The 16803-nt window shown below is 42.1% G+C and overlaps 1 protein-coding gene across 1 annotated transcript in view; it reads right to left on the minus strand.

Moving 5' to 3' along the window:
• The window catches only part of NARS2 (asparaginyl-tRNA synthetase 2, mitochondrial), a 51090-nt gene that overhangs the window by 22049 nt on the left and 12238 nt on the right, over positions 1-16803 (minus strand). The window contains 1 exon segment of the mRNA XM_018071310.2: positions 12979-13079. Coding sequence (XP_017926799.2) covers positions 12979-13079 — 101 coding nt within the window.

Below are 16803 nucleotides of genomic sequence, written 5' to 3' on the forward strand. Positions count from 1 at the left end.
CAAAAAGCAGCATTTTTCCTTTGCCCCTTATGGAGACATCTGCGCTGCAAATAAAGGAACACACACATTCTGCTTCACTCATCTGTTTCCTCATGTCACATGTTGGTTAAAGGTTATGATCCAAAGAAAGAGCACTTTCTTTTTCCTTGAGTTGCTAGTAGTAAACACACCAGAAGAAAGTTTCAGGTCAAGACTCAATATGCAGCCTGCCTGCAGGTTTTTCTTCCCCATGGCTCTGCTTTCCCCCCTCCAAAAAACACATTTTCTGTCTCTACTTTGCCCCTGTACCTGCACTCTCTCATACATGACCACAGCATCTATGACTTTAACCAGATTTTGCAGCAAACATCTTTCCTCAAGCATCATTTTCAACATGCCTCTTCGCTCTGCTGCCTTTCTTGCTTGCTACGATGTTACTGTGAAACTTCTGCTGTCTCTCGATCATTCATCCTCTTTCAAACTGCCCTTTACTATAGTGCCTATAAAACCTCATCAATGTTTAGATAATTGATGTATCAAGACTGTTACTCAATGCACCAGTCAGTATTATATCATAGGTTCCTTGTGATCCCTCATCTGTAGGCAGCTGTTGTCTTGGGTTATACAGAAACACATGTTCTTCCTCAACAAGGTCATTTTGGTTTGTTTTTTTCCCCTGCTCCTACTGCACCTGGCACAACAAGGTCTTGGATCCAAAGCTTAAGAGCCTCAACTGCTATAGCAGTACAAACAACAAATATGAAAGAATGAGTCATGCTGTCAAAATTGTTTTGTGTTTAAGGCAGAACTGGTCAAAAACTTTTGCTTGGCAGGTTGTGGAGTCTGGCCTGCTGTGGAAAACAAGGAGATGCAGGTTCTTGTTCTACCTGTCTCCATGTTTCAGGCTTTTGCTAAAATATTTCAATTTTAGGCTCTTCAGTTAAAGACAGAATTTTCCCTAAATACATGAATTTAGTCACAAGTTCAGTTTGTGGTTGAGCCAGGATCAGACACAAGACAAAAATATTTTGAAATGCCTGCAATTGCTGAAGTACCCATTCAGGTCTGCGCAGTTTGATGTGCAGGTTTCTAATCTCTCAATGACATGAAGTCCTCCAAGTAACACTTAAAACTAAAGTGTGACACTAGCTGGTTAGCAGGAGATTCTGTCCCACAGAGCAACAGTCTGGCTTCAGCAAGAGACACTCTTCTCTGTGGCTGTCCAGGCACAGGCACTGACATTCAGTCACTGTAGGTTACCATGACAGATGACAGTCTCCAGTAATGCAGGTTACTAAGAGTACTTTGAACTGTACTTATTTCCTACTGAACAGCAGCCCAAGCATGATGACTACTTACTTATTTTCCAAGGGGGTTGCCAACTGCATGATACCTAAAAGCAATCAAAAATAAAAATTACCCCTCATATTGCTCCAAGATGTCAACTATGGTCAAATACTTCACAGTCACAGATCAGTTTTGTACTGCAAGAATAAAGCCTCTCTATGCCTGAGACAGAGCTTTTGGGGAGGGGAAGTGCAGAACAACTGTCCCTGTTCCCACAGGAACCAACTTCTGTCTTTTCTCAGCTCTAGGCACCCTGTTGGAATGAATTTTCTTTAACCTGTAAACTGAGAACCACCTATGTTTACAAAATGAACCATTAGCACTGCAACTCTATGGACTATTCCAGAGTGCTGAACAACAGTAAGGGTAAGGGTTTTGTGATAGCCTGTAGAACCTCACATCACTGGTGTGGGGCTGAGTTTGCCTGCCTGCCCCTTGGAAGACAAGAAAAAACAAAACTCAGCCCCCCCCCCATAAAAAAAACCTGCAGGAAGGGGAGGAATCATTCATTTCCCAGGCTAATTGTAAAGGAAAAAGACAGATACAAGTAACTGTGAGAACTTCACCACAATCCTGGGACCCTGGCAAAGGGAAACCAGCCAGATGACATGCTGGCAAAACGATCAAAGGAGCGCAGTAAATGCAAGTCATCTGGTAACAACAATGTAGCACTGACCAGAGGCCTGGACATAACAGAGAAACACAGCTAAAAATATATAGTCCCTGTTATCAACTCCATGTGTGAACAATTATTTCCATCCAGGCATTTATATGCTGTTTACTGTGCTCTGCCATTCAAGATACTACGCAAATGCTCGCTACACAAATCCAGCCTTTATTTGTACTTCATCTGCTATAAAAAACATATCTGTGATTTGATACACTGCTGTATCTCACTGAGAACGTATAAATATGTTAGAAAAGAGGGATGGGAGCTGACTCCGCTCCAATTTCATGGTACTGAGGGCAAAACCAGTAATTTTGTTCTGTGTGCATTCAGTACCTAGCACAATGGAGCCTCAGTCCAGGGCTGCAAGTCCTATGCTCTACGATGCAAATAATTAATCATTTAACATTCCCAGACCTCTGCAAGACTTCCAGCATTTAAAAATAACTTAAAAATTCTGGCTAGGTCTCCAAAAGTGCCTAGGTCAGTTAGGGTTGTGGGCACCAAAGAGTCTTTAAAAAAAAAAAATCAGTAGTGCTAATTCCTCATCTCCAACAAAAGCATGCAGGAGAAGAAAAAAAAGCCTAATAATCTGTTGAGCCTTTTCTCTTAGCCATTACAGCAGAGCAGTAACACTGTCCTTGTATGTGCTACCAAAGAATACAAGAGAAGCTTTGAAAAGAGTCCCTTTGCAGTCAGCTTTACCCAGATCAGAGCTCTGGACAGCAAGCTCAAGTGCATTGATGCAGCTCACAGGCGCTGCCAGGGTTGACACCAGAAGAAGGCATAGAGCCGCTTAATTAATTGCTCCCTTTCTGTAACTGTATTTCGCTCTGTCCAGTTCTCTGGGAAAATTTGAGAGCTTAATGTGGAGGCCAAGAGAATACCCATGGCACTCCCTCTAACACACTGAAATGTGGCAAAAGCCAGGGCCCGTCCTGCAAAACCCTGAGCTTGCTCATCCCAGCCCAGCAAAGGGCTCAGCCACTTTCCAGCTACAGGCTCACAGGAGTGCCTTTGGACACTGAAGCAGCACCTGGCAGCATTGTTGGAGCACGGCCGTCCTTCACACGGACAGTCACTCGGTGGAGGCTCATTTTTGCACAGACTGCTCTTGTGTTCTCCACCCTATGGACACCCAGGAAGGGAGAAACTTCCCCTTTCCACCTTTATTTCACATGCTACTGAAACAGTCTTCTGAAGTAGCCACCTCTCTCCCTTTGGGAGCTTTCTGCCACGCACAATGAAAGCTCATTTCATTTGAGTTCGCTGACAATTCATTATAGAGGTAGTGATAGAAACCAATAGAGAAGTAATAAGTATCCGTGCCCAAAACTGCTTCAAATCGTTCTTTTAATTAAACTCCTGCAATGTTTGTAGGCCTCACTGTCTCTGCCTTACTGGCAATTTTTATGCTGCAATCCAAATAGAATTAATTGTGCCGATGGTTCCCAAGCCAGGAATGGATTGTGCTCCTTTTCTGAGCCAGGACTCCACACTGCTACCGAGGTAATAAAGACTTATTTGTGCTGTCGAACCAAGGGGATATAACTCTGAACAAGGCAATTAATCAAGAAGATGCAATCCCTGCACAGTCAGCTTACAGCTCATGCCGAGGTCACAACACCACAGCAGTGACACAGCTGGAGGCAGAAGCTAGTTGCTGTGACTCAGGGCTAAGCACTAAACCACAACAGTACACACAGCAAAGATGTTTTTCAAAACTTAATCATCACAGTGACTCCTAGAGTAAGCCATAAAAATACATTACCAACATGGCAGGGGGGAACAATTCACTTGGGGTGAGAGTGGTGCCCTTGCTGTTACCCCAAAATACTACAGGTGTCTGCATATACACAAATAATAGTGATTACTCTGACAAGGTCTGCAGTGAAGAGTTAAGCTGAACAGTGACTCGTGCAAAATCCTATCTCTGGCCATGCTAAATGAACACAGCATGTGACCCTTGTATATTCCCCTACACCATGATCCACCAACCTCTCCCGGCCATACACACGCTAAAATCCAGGTTGCAAGAAAATCTAGAAATAATTCTAACCCAAGGACAAAACAACAGATGATGTCAGCGGAGGAGGAAAGAACAGCAAGGTGACCCTAAAGCCAAGGAGTTTAGCTTTGTCAACCCACTGTCCTTTCCCTTAGGAAGGGAAGAAGTTAATAAAGTGAGCCATCTGATTTAATTCCACTCTGTTCCAGCATGACCATATTAATTCTGAGCATGGAGGACCTGCCTCCTCTGTTGAAATAAGCAGATGACTTTGCTCAGCTGCCAGGAGACACTAGTTGGCTGCAGTGCTTGACTCAAGCACGACTGGGATTGTTCAGGGATGCTGAAATTTATATGTTGAAAGATGTTATGGCCCACTGCAAAAAACCACACACAGACAGCCATTCAAACACACCAATCCAATGTCTCCAGGGTCTAGTTTTTGGAGGAGCTGGAAACCCAGAGCTCCTAATGATGCTAGAGAGGTACAGGTGCCCACCAGTTTGGAGAAGAGGCAGAATATTGTACAGAATATCTACCTAGAGCTGGGTAGACTGTGTTAAAATAAACCCCAAACCATCAGAGTTGGACAGAAATACCTGTTTTTTAACCTCAGTGGAAAAATAATACTCCCTTTTCTATTGTTTGGTGGTTTGGATTCTGCCCAATGAAAGTGAATTTGTTTCTGTTGAAAAGGTAGCAGAAGGGACTGAAAAAGAAGTTTTAAAAACTCCTCATAGGACATGCCATTTCTGTCTGCCATCTGGGGAAATGCAGGTGAGAAAAGTTGCATTTTGACAAGGGCTTTTGTAGCAGTATGTGAGAATTAGGCCTGGGCAGCAGAGCTGGTGTGCTGAGTGCTAAGGTTTCAACTCATGCTGCGACAAGATGGGACTGTACTTCCTTTTGTAAGCATCCAAAAATAGATACATAAATTAAAAAAAAAAAGCTGTCTAAGTTCCCAGACAGAGACTGGGAAGTGCCAACTTCCCCCCCAACCAGTCAGACTGAAGCAATGCAGCAGTTTCCCTCGCTGCAATCTCCAAAGGGCAGGGACCCACAATGCCTGAGAGGCTGCATGTGCACAGCACTCTTCTGCCACACTCCAGGACCACCTCTCCCCTTGCCATAGCCTCTGCACCAGTTCCAGTAGCAAAATACAGAAGATGGGACAAAAATCCTCCCTAGGTAATCCACCTCTGCTTGAAAATGATCCAGGCACACTTGAGTAATTAACAACAACATGACCCATATACCCTAATTATCTGGCAAAGCACCCAGAATTTTGTTTATTAAACCCCAGAGCAGAGCTAGGCACTGGATTGTTAGCCTACAGATGGCAGGAGAATAGGGGAAAATCGAGACAAAGGACATAAGTGTTACTCAGACATACAAGTTGTCTGCTCCAGGCTCAAAGACCACATCAGCCTGGGTCCTCCACCCTCTTATGCAACACTGTTTTACTTTATTCTCAGTGGAGTCTTGTTTTGTCCTAGTGTTGATATTATTATTTCTAATTAAAGTCAATAAAAAGACTGATTAGCAATGAAAACTCAAGCTGGGTTGATGAAAGCCACCAAAGTAGTTGAACATTTATTCAAATAACCATTTCCTATGCTCTAGCCTAACAGAGATATTCTGCAAAGAGTTACATAAAATGTTTCAAAGATTTAAATAAAACAGCGAGAAAAGACGTTTTTCAAAAGTTAATCATCCCTGTGACTCCTACTCTAAGCCATAAAAATACATTACCGACATGGCAGGGGGGGAAACAATTGGGTTAAATCTTTTTCCTTTCAAAGTGGAAAACCCCCATGTTCTCTGAAAACTGCTTTTTAACACCCATGAAAAAGATATTTTCTTTAATTTTTGTTTTTCAGATGAACATGGATTTTATGAACTCTGCAAAAAAGAATCACAACAAGAAAATGCATTGGTGGGTGCATTACTGTACAAAAGGAGTCACGGTTTAGGTCACATTCCAAAGCTTGGGCGTAACTATTTAAAATCTCCAAGGCCTACAATTCTACAGTAACTAAACAAAGTAAGCAACTGCACAAAAAAAATTTCTTAAATCTGTATTAAACAGATCTAGCCTTATTCTACCACAGCACGACGACAGCAAATTGGAGAATTTTAGGGCACACGCTAATAGATTTGTGCATCTATTTTAAGGAAAGTTGTGGGAGCAAATAGGGATGAAGTTGTCTAATTTCACATCTCATCCTAAAGCCACTTCTCAGGGCATAGAGGCTCCCTAAGAAGCAGGAGCTGCAGCCTGGACACAAGGCACGTTCATGCTCTTGTAAGCTATCAAGTTTGCTACAGAGCCAGGAGCCACTGATGGTCAGCTGAGCTGCAGTGAGAGGCCACCCAAAGCTTCTTGCTTGCCTCAGTTCCAAAGTAAAACAAGTTTGCAGAAGTAACCATGAATGTGGCTACTACAGCAGGGGAACATGCGGGCAGAGGGTTATAACAGCCCTATTGTAACTCACAAAGCCACAGCTTCTTAAGCCCTTGCAGCTCTCCTGGTGCTGTCTGGGCACATGGATGAAGCTGAGCTGCAAGGCCCTACACAAACGTGGATGCTGGGCTCTTCTGACACAGATCCTACAGTACCTACTACTGCTTGGAATAGGGATGACAAGATATTCAGAGAAGGACCAAAAATCTCAGCTGATGACATCTTTCACCAGACGAGTATACAACCTGTTCTTCTGTTGCTACCTGCATTTCATTTTTACAGCCAGCAGGTAAAAAGAAGAACACATAGTCCAAGACTGCTGGGATTGTATTCAGCCCCTCCATATGTGGATCCCAGCACATGGCTGACCCGCTGCTACTGTCAGCACATGCTCACCGTGCTTCTTGCAAGTCAATTACCTATTTCCCCTCCAAAAAAAGTGGAGGGAAAAAAGGACCAACAGCATATCCATGCATACTGTAAAGCTCCAACCAGCCAAGCAACCCTAGACTCACTGTTGTACCTACAAAGTTCATGTATTTGGCCTCCCAGTAATACGAAGTCATTAACAATCATTGCAGCAGTCATGAACCAGACTGAAGCACGCGGTAATTGATTAAAACCAGACATGTCACAGTTGCTTTTTATAGATCCAATTAAGTGTCAGCCTAATTAATGGAAGTTAGTGCGCTAATTATAAGAGTCTGCATTATGAGTCAGACTCAAACAAATGTTGTGCAAGAAATGTCAGAGATTTTTTTCAGACATCCAAGATAAATAATTACACTTATTTTTGTTGCTTCTTAGCAACAGGAATGTTATACAACTGGACATCATTCCTGCAGCTGCATTCAGAAGTGTTTAAAATTGTACAATGTAGAGCAAATATTTGCTTAAAGACAATGCAATCTGTTTCATCATTAGCAAGTCATTTTGGAATCAAATTTTAAAACTGTGTTTGCCAGACTGCTGAAAATGAAGCCTCTTTTATGGAAGGCAGCCTCAAACCCATCTCTTTTGAGCTCTGCAGTGTTTTCTTGAACACCAACCGAAAATGACAGCACTCTCTCTTTCATTCTCCATCTCCTCCATGCTTTGAAATGCACTAAAGTACTGACGTATTACAAGTGAAATCAGTGGGACTTACGTACCTTTTGTAATCAAAAGAAAATTCACCGAGTTCAGCTCTCCACAAACTCAAGGGGACCCAGCAAAAATGGTCTGAGTGATTGTGATTTTTTTTTAGAGCCTCTCTGCAACCAGCAAAACCAGTTGCAGGACTGTAGAGAATATGTGGATTTGGCAGAACAGCAGCAAAATACATGATGATTTAGAAATCAAGGGAATTTGCTTGAGGAGAGGGGGATTAATTATGTCGCAACTAAACCAAGTTTGATAGCTAGGCATTAACAGGAAGAAGTCAGCATGAAAGGCTGAGATTTTATGTTAGTAGAAAAATACAGCTCCTGGGATGTTGAACTGAAACTGAACTAGAGAGAGAAATCATCAAGGTGGTCTTATGCACGAGATAGGTGGAGATGAAAATGAGAACGAAGCCAAGAAAAAACTTAGAAGGAGAAAATAACTCAGGAGGTCATTGGTCCAGTCTGCTGTCCAAAGCAGGGTCAGCAAGAAGGCCAGACCAAGCTGCTCAAAGCTCCATCTAGCTGTGTCTCTGATGAACAGTACAGAGTTTCTCTCAGCAATATTTTCCAATGCTTGACAGATTTCTTCATGATTTTTTTTCCCACCTATATCCACTCAGAACTTCTCATTTCAGTTTATCCCCATTGTCTCTCGTCCTCCTGTTGTTCATCATTGCAAAGAGTGGGCTTGTCTTCTTGATAATCTCCTTGCAGGTCCTAACAGGCTGCTATTAGGTTGCCCCTCCCATTCGCAGGGAACTTCAAGAGAATGTGAGATCAACAAAAGAGCAGAAACCTAGTGAAGGCCTTAAAAGGGAAAAGAAACAGAGCTAGGGAGGGCAAGGAACATGGAGATAACTTATTCTGCAATTTAAGGAGAGGATAGTTTCCAGAGCTTCTAGGAAAAGAAATTTTATTTAAGCTCATGATGCAAAAGGCAGAACAGACAGTGCCTGGGATGAAAAGCTGCACAAGGAAAAAACACTGATGTAAACAGCATTAGCAAGAGGGGCTGAAAGGAGAGGAGCAGGTACAGCTTGTGGGAAGTGCAGATGGGTGAAAGGAGAAACAAAACAAGAACAAAAAGATAACTACAGCCAGTGAGCTGTACTTCTTGACAACAATTGGCTTTGGCTGTCTCCAGTATGCCTCTGAGTCATCTTCAGCTGTCACAGACCCTCCAGACCAGTTCAGGACCCCTAAGGGGCCTTTATCCTCACTGGAGGATCGGGGGGGGGGGCAAAGAAATACCACACAGACTTCACAGCAAACCAATGACATTTAAAACCAGATATCAGGACACACACAGTCCTACAGAGTTTTACCACACACATTGGTTACTGACTCATTCGCGACTGAGGAGACTAAAGCGGAGAGCTGTATCACTGAATAAAGACTTTTCTGGAGACCTTAAAAAGCCCATAGATTTACAGCAGCTGACAATGATTCAGACACCCTGAGCAGACAACCTAGATGCCGTCACCACAAAGATGAAGTACAATGAAATGAGAAGTTGTGCCAACTAGGCCGTTCGTGTCACACTGAGAGACGAGATGAACTTCTCTGACCTTGCCTTCAATAACAAGCACAGCAGACAGTCAATAAATGCAGGAACATCTCTCTCCCCACTTTCCTCAAAAAAAACCCTCACAAACTATAAATGGCTCGGTGTTCTCTCCTGTGATCAGGAATAACACCCCAAAAAGCCCCACTGTGAAATGGAGCCCTGAGCCCTGGACAACATGCAGGCATGGGCACTCACCCTGTAGTCTGCAAGGACATGGAAAATGTGATTCCAGACACCTTTGGTCAGTCTTTTCCATACCTCCCCTTCCCAGTCTTTTCCAACCGCAGCTTGGAGGTTGCTCATGAGCTCTGTAAATCTAAAAGCTAATCTCGAAGAGACATGACTGCCTACTTGACCTTCTGTTCCCTACTACATACAGCCCCCATGGACAAATTCCTAGTTGCCTCTTATACCTACCCTGCTCCACCTCTGGTTTCTAACAGACTTCTGCAGGATCTGTCTCTGTGCTCCCAATGTCCTACAAAAAGTCACAAAAGGATTTGGGCCAAGACTGGATGGGGAAGGCTCTCCCCAGCATTTCCATCTTGGTCTCCTCCCACAAATTCTCAGGGACCAGGTGATCTTGAGAGCCTTAAGACTGCAACAAGTCAACATTTTATTTAAGACAAAAGGAATTTTTGAAGAATAGACCCTTCTCTGGGCATGACGAATTTAACCTGGCTAAAGCAAAGGGTGAATTTCAAGGAATCAAATCCAAAACAGATAAATCTTTACTGTTTTGCCTGCTTTGTTTATTGGGAAGATCAGAATATTTCTGTTTTGGGGGAGAAGACTCCCACATTTTACTACTCTGAAAGCATCATCACACCTTCATTTGCCAAGCAGCTCTGGTTACTATCATGCATTTACATTCTTTAACCACATAGGAGTCCCATTCACAGAGTAAAACCCAACCAGAGATAAAACCTTCACAGCTTCTTGAGAGTTTCACAGCATCTCGCCCCTCTACTCTGCCCTCGTGAGACCCCACCTGCATCCACTACTGGGCCCCCCCAATGTAAGAGGACATAGATCTGTTGCAGTGAGTCCAAAGTAAGCCACAAAGATGCTCAGAGGGCTGGAGCACCTCTGCAATGGACACAGGCTGAGAGAGTTGGGGTTCTTCAGTCTGAGAAGAAAAGGCTCTGCGGAGAACTCAGAGCCCCTTCCAGTACCTAAAGGGGCTAAAAGATAGCTGGAGAGGGACTTTTGACAAGAGCATGAAGTGATGGAACAAGGAGGAATGGCTTTAAACTGAAAGAGGGTAGGTTTAAATTAGATATTGGGAAGAAATTCTTTACTGTGAGGGTGGTGAGGCACTGCAACAAGTTGCCCAGAAAAGTTGTTGATTCCCCATTCCTGGAAGTGTTCAAGGCCAGATTGGATGGGGCTTTGAGAAACCTGAACTAGTGAAAGTATCCCTGCCCATGGCAGAGGAGTTGGAACTGGATGATATTTAAGGTCCCTTCCAACCCAAACCATTCTAGAATTCTGTGCTCTAGAGGGTCTCACAGCATCTAGAGAGTTAATGATGCTATGGTGCTTTTGCATCTAGAAGAGCTTCATCTATTTTTGAAGACTGAAGGGATTTAATATCACTTGAGCTGCAGGCCTCAAACACTCAGTGTACTTAAATTAAAACTAAAATAAAAGGAGCAGGTTCCCAGAACAGTTATGTCCCATTATGAATAAAGATAGCTTATCTAAATTTAGATGGCCCTGGACCCATTTAAAATGCCCATAAGAACAACACACTACTGTAAAATAGGAACATGAAGTACTGCATACTGAAGAGCATTGATTTTTTATTTATCCATCCTTAGAGAACAAGGTGCATCTGAGTGATAGCAGTGGAAAAAATATTTACCACACACGTCTTTCATCTGCCCAGTTCAGCTTTCTGCTCCATCCCAGAGCAGGCTGTGTACTATTTAAAGGGAACAGAGAGTGAGATTGTATTTCAAGTTAATCATTAGAATCTATATTCTTTCTTTGGACTTATTTGATTTGTGGAATTACATCTTTCAATATAGGTCACAGTGCAGGACAGTCAATTAAGTCTAACAGATACAAATGCACATCATCCCATCTTCTTCCAGGGACACAAAAACTCCACCCCCCCCCTTACAGTTAAATAAATCTCTTCATTATTAACTTTCCCCAGCTAATGTCTGAGATGACACATAAGTCGTTGGCTGTCAAGTGACCTGTGCTTTTGTCACAGCAGACAGAGCACAGGAAAAATCCTGTCCTTTGAGAACCTTTAGCTTGAGTATTCAGCATATCACAGACACTGAGGTGGGCTGAGAAGAGACAGCGTCTCTCGGAAAGAACAAGCCGAGTAGAAAAGAGCTTTCTGAAGAAGTTCATACGTTTTGATTTATAAGCAAAACTTGCCCTTTGAGCAATTTCACTTCAGCTATTTACCAGCAGCCAATTAAACTGTGCAACAGTGATTAGATAATAAACCCCATTAGTTCTCAACACTGGATACAAGGCAAGAACAGCAAATACTAAGACTATTAGAAATACAGAACATCCATGTGAAAAGGCAGATCTTTCAAGGTCACATTTTCTAAAGCTGGGATTTTATCCCTCCCACCTTCAGATTTCCACTGGACAGTAACAAATCACTTTAAAAGTGATTTTGAAGTAACTATAAGTGCATGAGGAACCCCCTTGGCACGTGGCAAACAACTGTAGTGCTACCTGACTGAAATCTGATCTCTGATAGGCTTTATCAGCCACTCAGCTGGTAAGCAGTGATTTGGTTGAAGTATCATGTCTGAGGAGAACCCACACTGCAAGTGCTCAGAAAAATGTGCCTTCATATAAAGGACTGTGCTGATTTCACTCCCGCTGTTCAATGTACTCATGTAGTTAATTTATTGAGAAAATGCAGTGTAGAGGAAGACCAACCCTCTTAATCAAAGGGAACTGTCTCTCTGACAGACTGACACTTTCACCCTTAACAATCTTAGTGAAACATTAAAAGCTTAAGGGTAATTTATTAATCAAAGTCAGTATTAGTTATTTTACTGTGATCACTTTAGTAGCTAGAATGAAAAAAAAATAGATTTAAGGTATGAGTTTTTTTATGATGAAGGTGGTGAAGCACTGGAACAGGTTACCCAGGGAGGAGGTACATGCCATGTCTGGAAACATTTAAGGGCAGGTTGGATGGAGTTTTGAGCGACCTGATCAAGTTGAAGACAACCCCGTTCATTGCAGGGGGCTTGGAACAGACGATCTTTAAAAGTCCCTTCCAAGCCAAACTGTTCTCATTTTATTTTATGATAAAGTATCAAGTGTGAAAACCATGACACAAAAGAAATGACAACAGAAGGAAGAAACACAACAGAAAGATTGAAGAAGACATAAATAGGAAGCTTGGGGGGGGAAAAAGGAGAAAACAGAAAAGGATGTGATAGCTAAAATAAAAAAGATTTTCTTGCTGAGACATGCCAGACATAAGCAATAACAAGAAGACCCTTAAGGTGTCTAGCAGTGACTAGCAATAATCCTACAGTCATTCCCATGAAGATTACATCTCCATCCAATGTTCCCAAAGCATGGCAAGCAGAAAGAGACTCCTAGTATTTAAAAATGGTTCATAGCTCAGAATTAAAAAGCCATTTAATTTTCCCCTGCCTGGGCTGGCCTCTCACACCATCATTCAGCCACTGTCACTCAATTCATTTCTGGCACATACATGACAGATATCTAATGGATACCAACAGGGCAAAACCACCAACTGGGAAAATCCCAGAGATCAAGACAGAAACTTGTCATTTTGCTCACCCTGCCATCACTTCCAAATGGAGCTGGCCAGAAACCGTCAGGAAGGCAGGCACATTGAAGAAATGGGTCTTTTCTGCAGATTCTCTTACCTCACTTGATGTCTGTAAGCCAAAAAATGAGCAAGAAGTCAAACTATTAGTGTTCAAATAAAAAGCTCAGCTCCCAGCTTATTTTCCCTTTTTTTTCAAAGCATTGATTTTCACTTTCCTACCAAGGTTAACAGGGAGGAGGAAGGGAAGAATATCATTTGGAGTTTGAAGCTTCATAGAGCATTGCCTTCAAAATTCAATTACAAGCCTGATGAGAAAGCGAAGAAGTGTTTTCTGTGTCAGTCACACTGACTTTTAGCAAAAACTTAAAATCAGCGTCACTTTCTTTTCATGGGCAAATGAATTTCTTTCCATTGGAAAAAGACAAACACTAATAAAAAAAATGGAATGCAATATCCTCTTAGGACTTGTTATTCAGTCTTCAAAAAAAAATCAGAACTAAAACAATACAGAGTTGGAAACATCACAGCTTACACATTATAGAGGCGCTGAAAAATAAACTATGTTTCATTGTAGCTTTTGAATATTTTTTCAGGTCATCAGATATTTAAAGGATAAAAATCTACAGATAATGGAAAATTTAGCAAGTTTAGTGTTTCATTATGAAAAACTCCCCCAAAAAAGAGTCCCATTTAAGTAAAAGTATTTTGTTCTTTAATTTACAGACACAAAAATAAAATTAGAAGATCTCAGTGTCGAGCAATTTAAATGTCACTTGCACAAAAGGGCTTCACCATTTCCCTGGCATAAGACAGCAAGGAGGTCTCATTGCAAGGCAAGTCACAGCTTCAGGGCTGTGTTAACACTGCCAGCAGCTTAAAGAGGGGTTCCCTCCCCTCTGCACAGCATTGGTGACTTAGCGAGATCACTGGGTAAAGCCTTTGTTTCCCCTGTACAAGACATGGACATACTGGAGTGATATGTCCAGCAAAGGACACAAAAATGATTAATGGACTGGAGCATCTTTCATATTAGGAGAGGCTGAGAAAGCTGGGACTGTCCAGCATGGAGAAGAGAAGGCTCAATTTATATATTTGTATAAATACTTACAGAAGGGAATGTACCAGACTCATCTCAGCTTTCCTCACTGAGAGGACAAGAGGCAATGGGCACAGATTTTAAAAAAGACACACAAAAATTAATCTGAAATCAAGAATAACCTTTTTTATTTATTGAGGGTGATCAAGCACTAGAACAGGTTGCCCGGAGAGGCTGTGAAGTCTCCATCTGGGGAGATATAAAAAACTCAGTAGCACAGTGTCCTAGGCATCTTGCTCCAGCTGACCCTGTTTGAGCACAGTGAGATGGATTAGATGATCTCTAGAGGTCACAATTCTGTGACTTTCAAAGAAATATGAAGATAAATGAGATTTTGTTTCAACATCTATATTTCAATGTCATCCCTACGCTTTGGAGTAGCCAAAGGTTCAGGACAAAAACAGAACAGAACTTCACAGCTAATCTGGGGTTTGGCTGATCTACATTTACTTCCAAACAAAGACTTTCTTCTGAAATAAGTTTGAAATACCCACTTTTTAAAGTGTAGTTCCTAGGAGTTATGCTCGCTCAGCTAAGTATGTCACTGCCTCCAGCCACCCCACTCCCCACCTTGCTCTGTCACGGGGAGGTGCTTGGGCTCAGACTTGTTTGCCAGCCTTTGATATTCTACAACCTGTCATTTTTCTCAATGAGTTGGAAGGTGTTGCTTTTGTTCTCAAAAAGCTCTGCTGCTCATTGCAAAGATAAAACAGTCACTGCCAAAGACCTCAGATCACAAGGCAGTTTTATCTCTTCACAGCATCACACTAAAGAAATGAGCGAGCTTGCCTCGTTCCACAGAGATCAATGAAGATATGACAATCTGTGGTTGTAACCCCAGGACTGCTTCCTTTGTTTCAGAGGCTTTTGCAGTTCTAAAAAAAACCAAACACCAACCCCAAGGATGCAGAAGCAGGCCCCTATTGTTTTCATCAAATAAACCCAGAGTGTTTGCTCAAAAACAATAAGGATATTAATAAACATACAAACATCCGCATACTGCAGCCCCAGAACCACGGTCAGAAGACTAAAGAGAACAGTCATGTACCACTCCAGTTTCTCTTACTGCAAGCTTAGTTCAGCTATATGCCTTGTTTCACCAGTGAAAAATCCTACCTAATACTGTAGGATGCAACTTCTAAACACCGAGAGACTGGAAGCATGCAAAGAACAGAAGAAAGCAGCCATGAAATCTCAATGCTTCCTCCCAAATCCACAAACTGGATACAACTGTCTCCAGAAGCTGGGGCTTGGTTTATTTATAACGACTCTGTGTCATTTTTCATTCTCCAAATCAGATGTAATCTCAGAGAGACATAGAGAAAACAGGCACACAGTAAGTGACAGGAGAAGGAATGAGACAGTCTACAGCTCAACTGGACTTCTGAAAACCTGCAGCCAGTTTTAGAGGCCACTGAGAGATCCCACGATGCATGTCTGCATTGTGAGCAGCACCTGGATGGCTCCTGACAGAAGGTGAAGAGTGAATACACCAATATTTAGATAAAATTTTACTCCCCCATCACCATTTGATCACCTCGCCTCTCCAGAGCTGCCCACTTTCTCTCCCTCCTTTTGAGACACAATACTCAATACTCAGTGTTGTGAGCTGCAAAAGTCAATCCACTTGCTATGCAGGAAAAATTAAATGCCTCCCTTTTTGTTCAGAAGGGACTTCTTCAGCAAGGGGATATTCCATAATTAGCAGCTGTATGTTTCACGTGTACAAATATCAACTAATTCACTGGAGGTGGTTCCTCCACTTTACACATTCAAGCACAGGTCAGTGTTTTCAAGTACAAGTGCCTCAGATTCATGCTCAGCCTTTTAGATCAAGATGGCTTCTTTATTATATACAACCACAGCCACTGGAACAAGACAAATAATAAATAGTAGGTGACACTATGCCTTCACTGCTAACACTGGGTAAGATTGGTTTTCATGTCCATTACTAGCAAAATAAAACTACTTTTGTGGTGTCTTTATTTCAACTAGATGGACTCTTCTCCCTCTTCCTAACCCCAAAATACTGACTTGATAACAGATTAGGAGGGGAATTATGGGTATGCTTTTAAGCTCTCTCCATTCCCTAGTCAAAAACTACCCAAATTACAATGGGGAAAGAGGGAGGGGGAATTCTTGTACGAAACACCTTGGTGTCTCAGAATAAATGCACTACAAGCATATTAGTATTTGACGTCAACTTCAAAGGCTTTTTATTCTCATTCTAAATACAAGAACAACTGGATTCAGTACCTGTTTTGTTCTCCATCTCCTCAAATGTCTAATGATATAATTTAAAATTATTCCCTTTGATGTCAGTCTTGTATTAACTTCTACTTGAGGCAATTAGCTTCAGGAGAGTACAAACGGTTTGATTCTGTCTTTCACTCTGTGCAAGTCAAATGCATAAAGGGATCAAATGCATAAAGAGAAGACTCTAAAAGCTCAGAGAAATCACTGCTGTAGCTCTAGCCCAGGCCTACACTACCACGCTGCTGAAGCTTTACAGCACCACATCTTTAATCCAGATTTGCCCTCTGTGACACTCCATTATAAACATGATTGGATTTCCCTTTTTAGACAACCTCTAACCCTTAGACAATTCCTAACTTCCAAGAAGTCCTCCTTACAATTCTAGTCCTAATTCTGATCAGCTGGACTTGCACTGAGCAATAGCAGCTAGTTTTGCTGAGACAGAACCAGCCTGAGACAGAATTCCCTCTGGAATTACAAG

This window comes from Manacus vitellinus, unplaced genomic scaffold, assembly GCF_001715985.3.
Source record: "Manacus vitellinus isolate BGI_N305 unplaced genomic scaffold, ASM171598v3 scaffold_2_pilon, whole genome shotgun sequence".
NCBI lineage: Eukaryota > Metazoa > Chordata > Aves > Passeriformes > Pipridae > Manacus > Manacus vitellinus.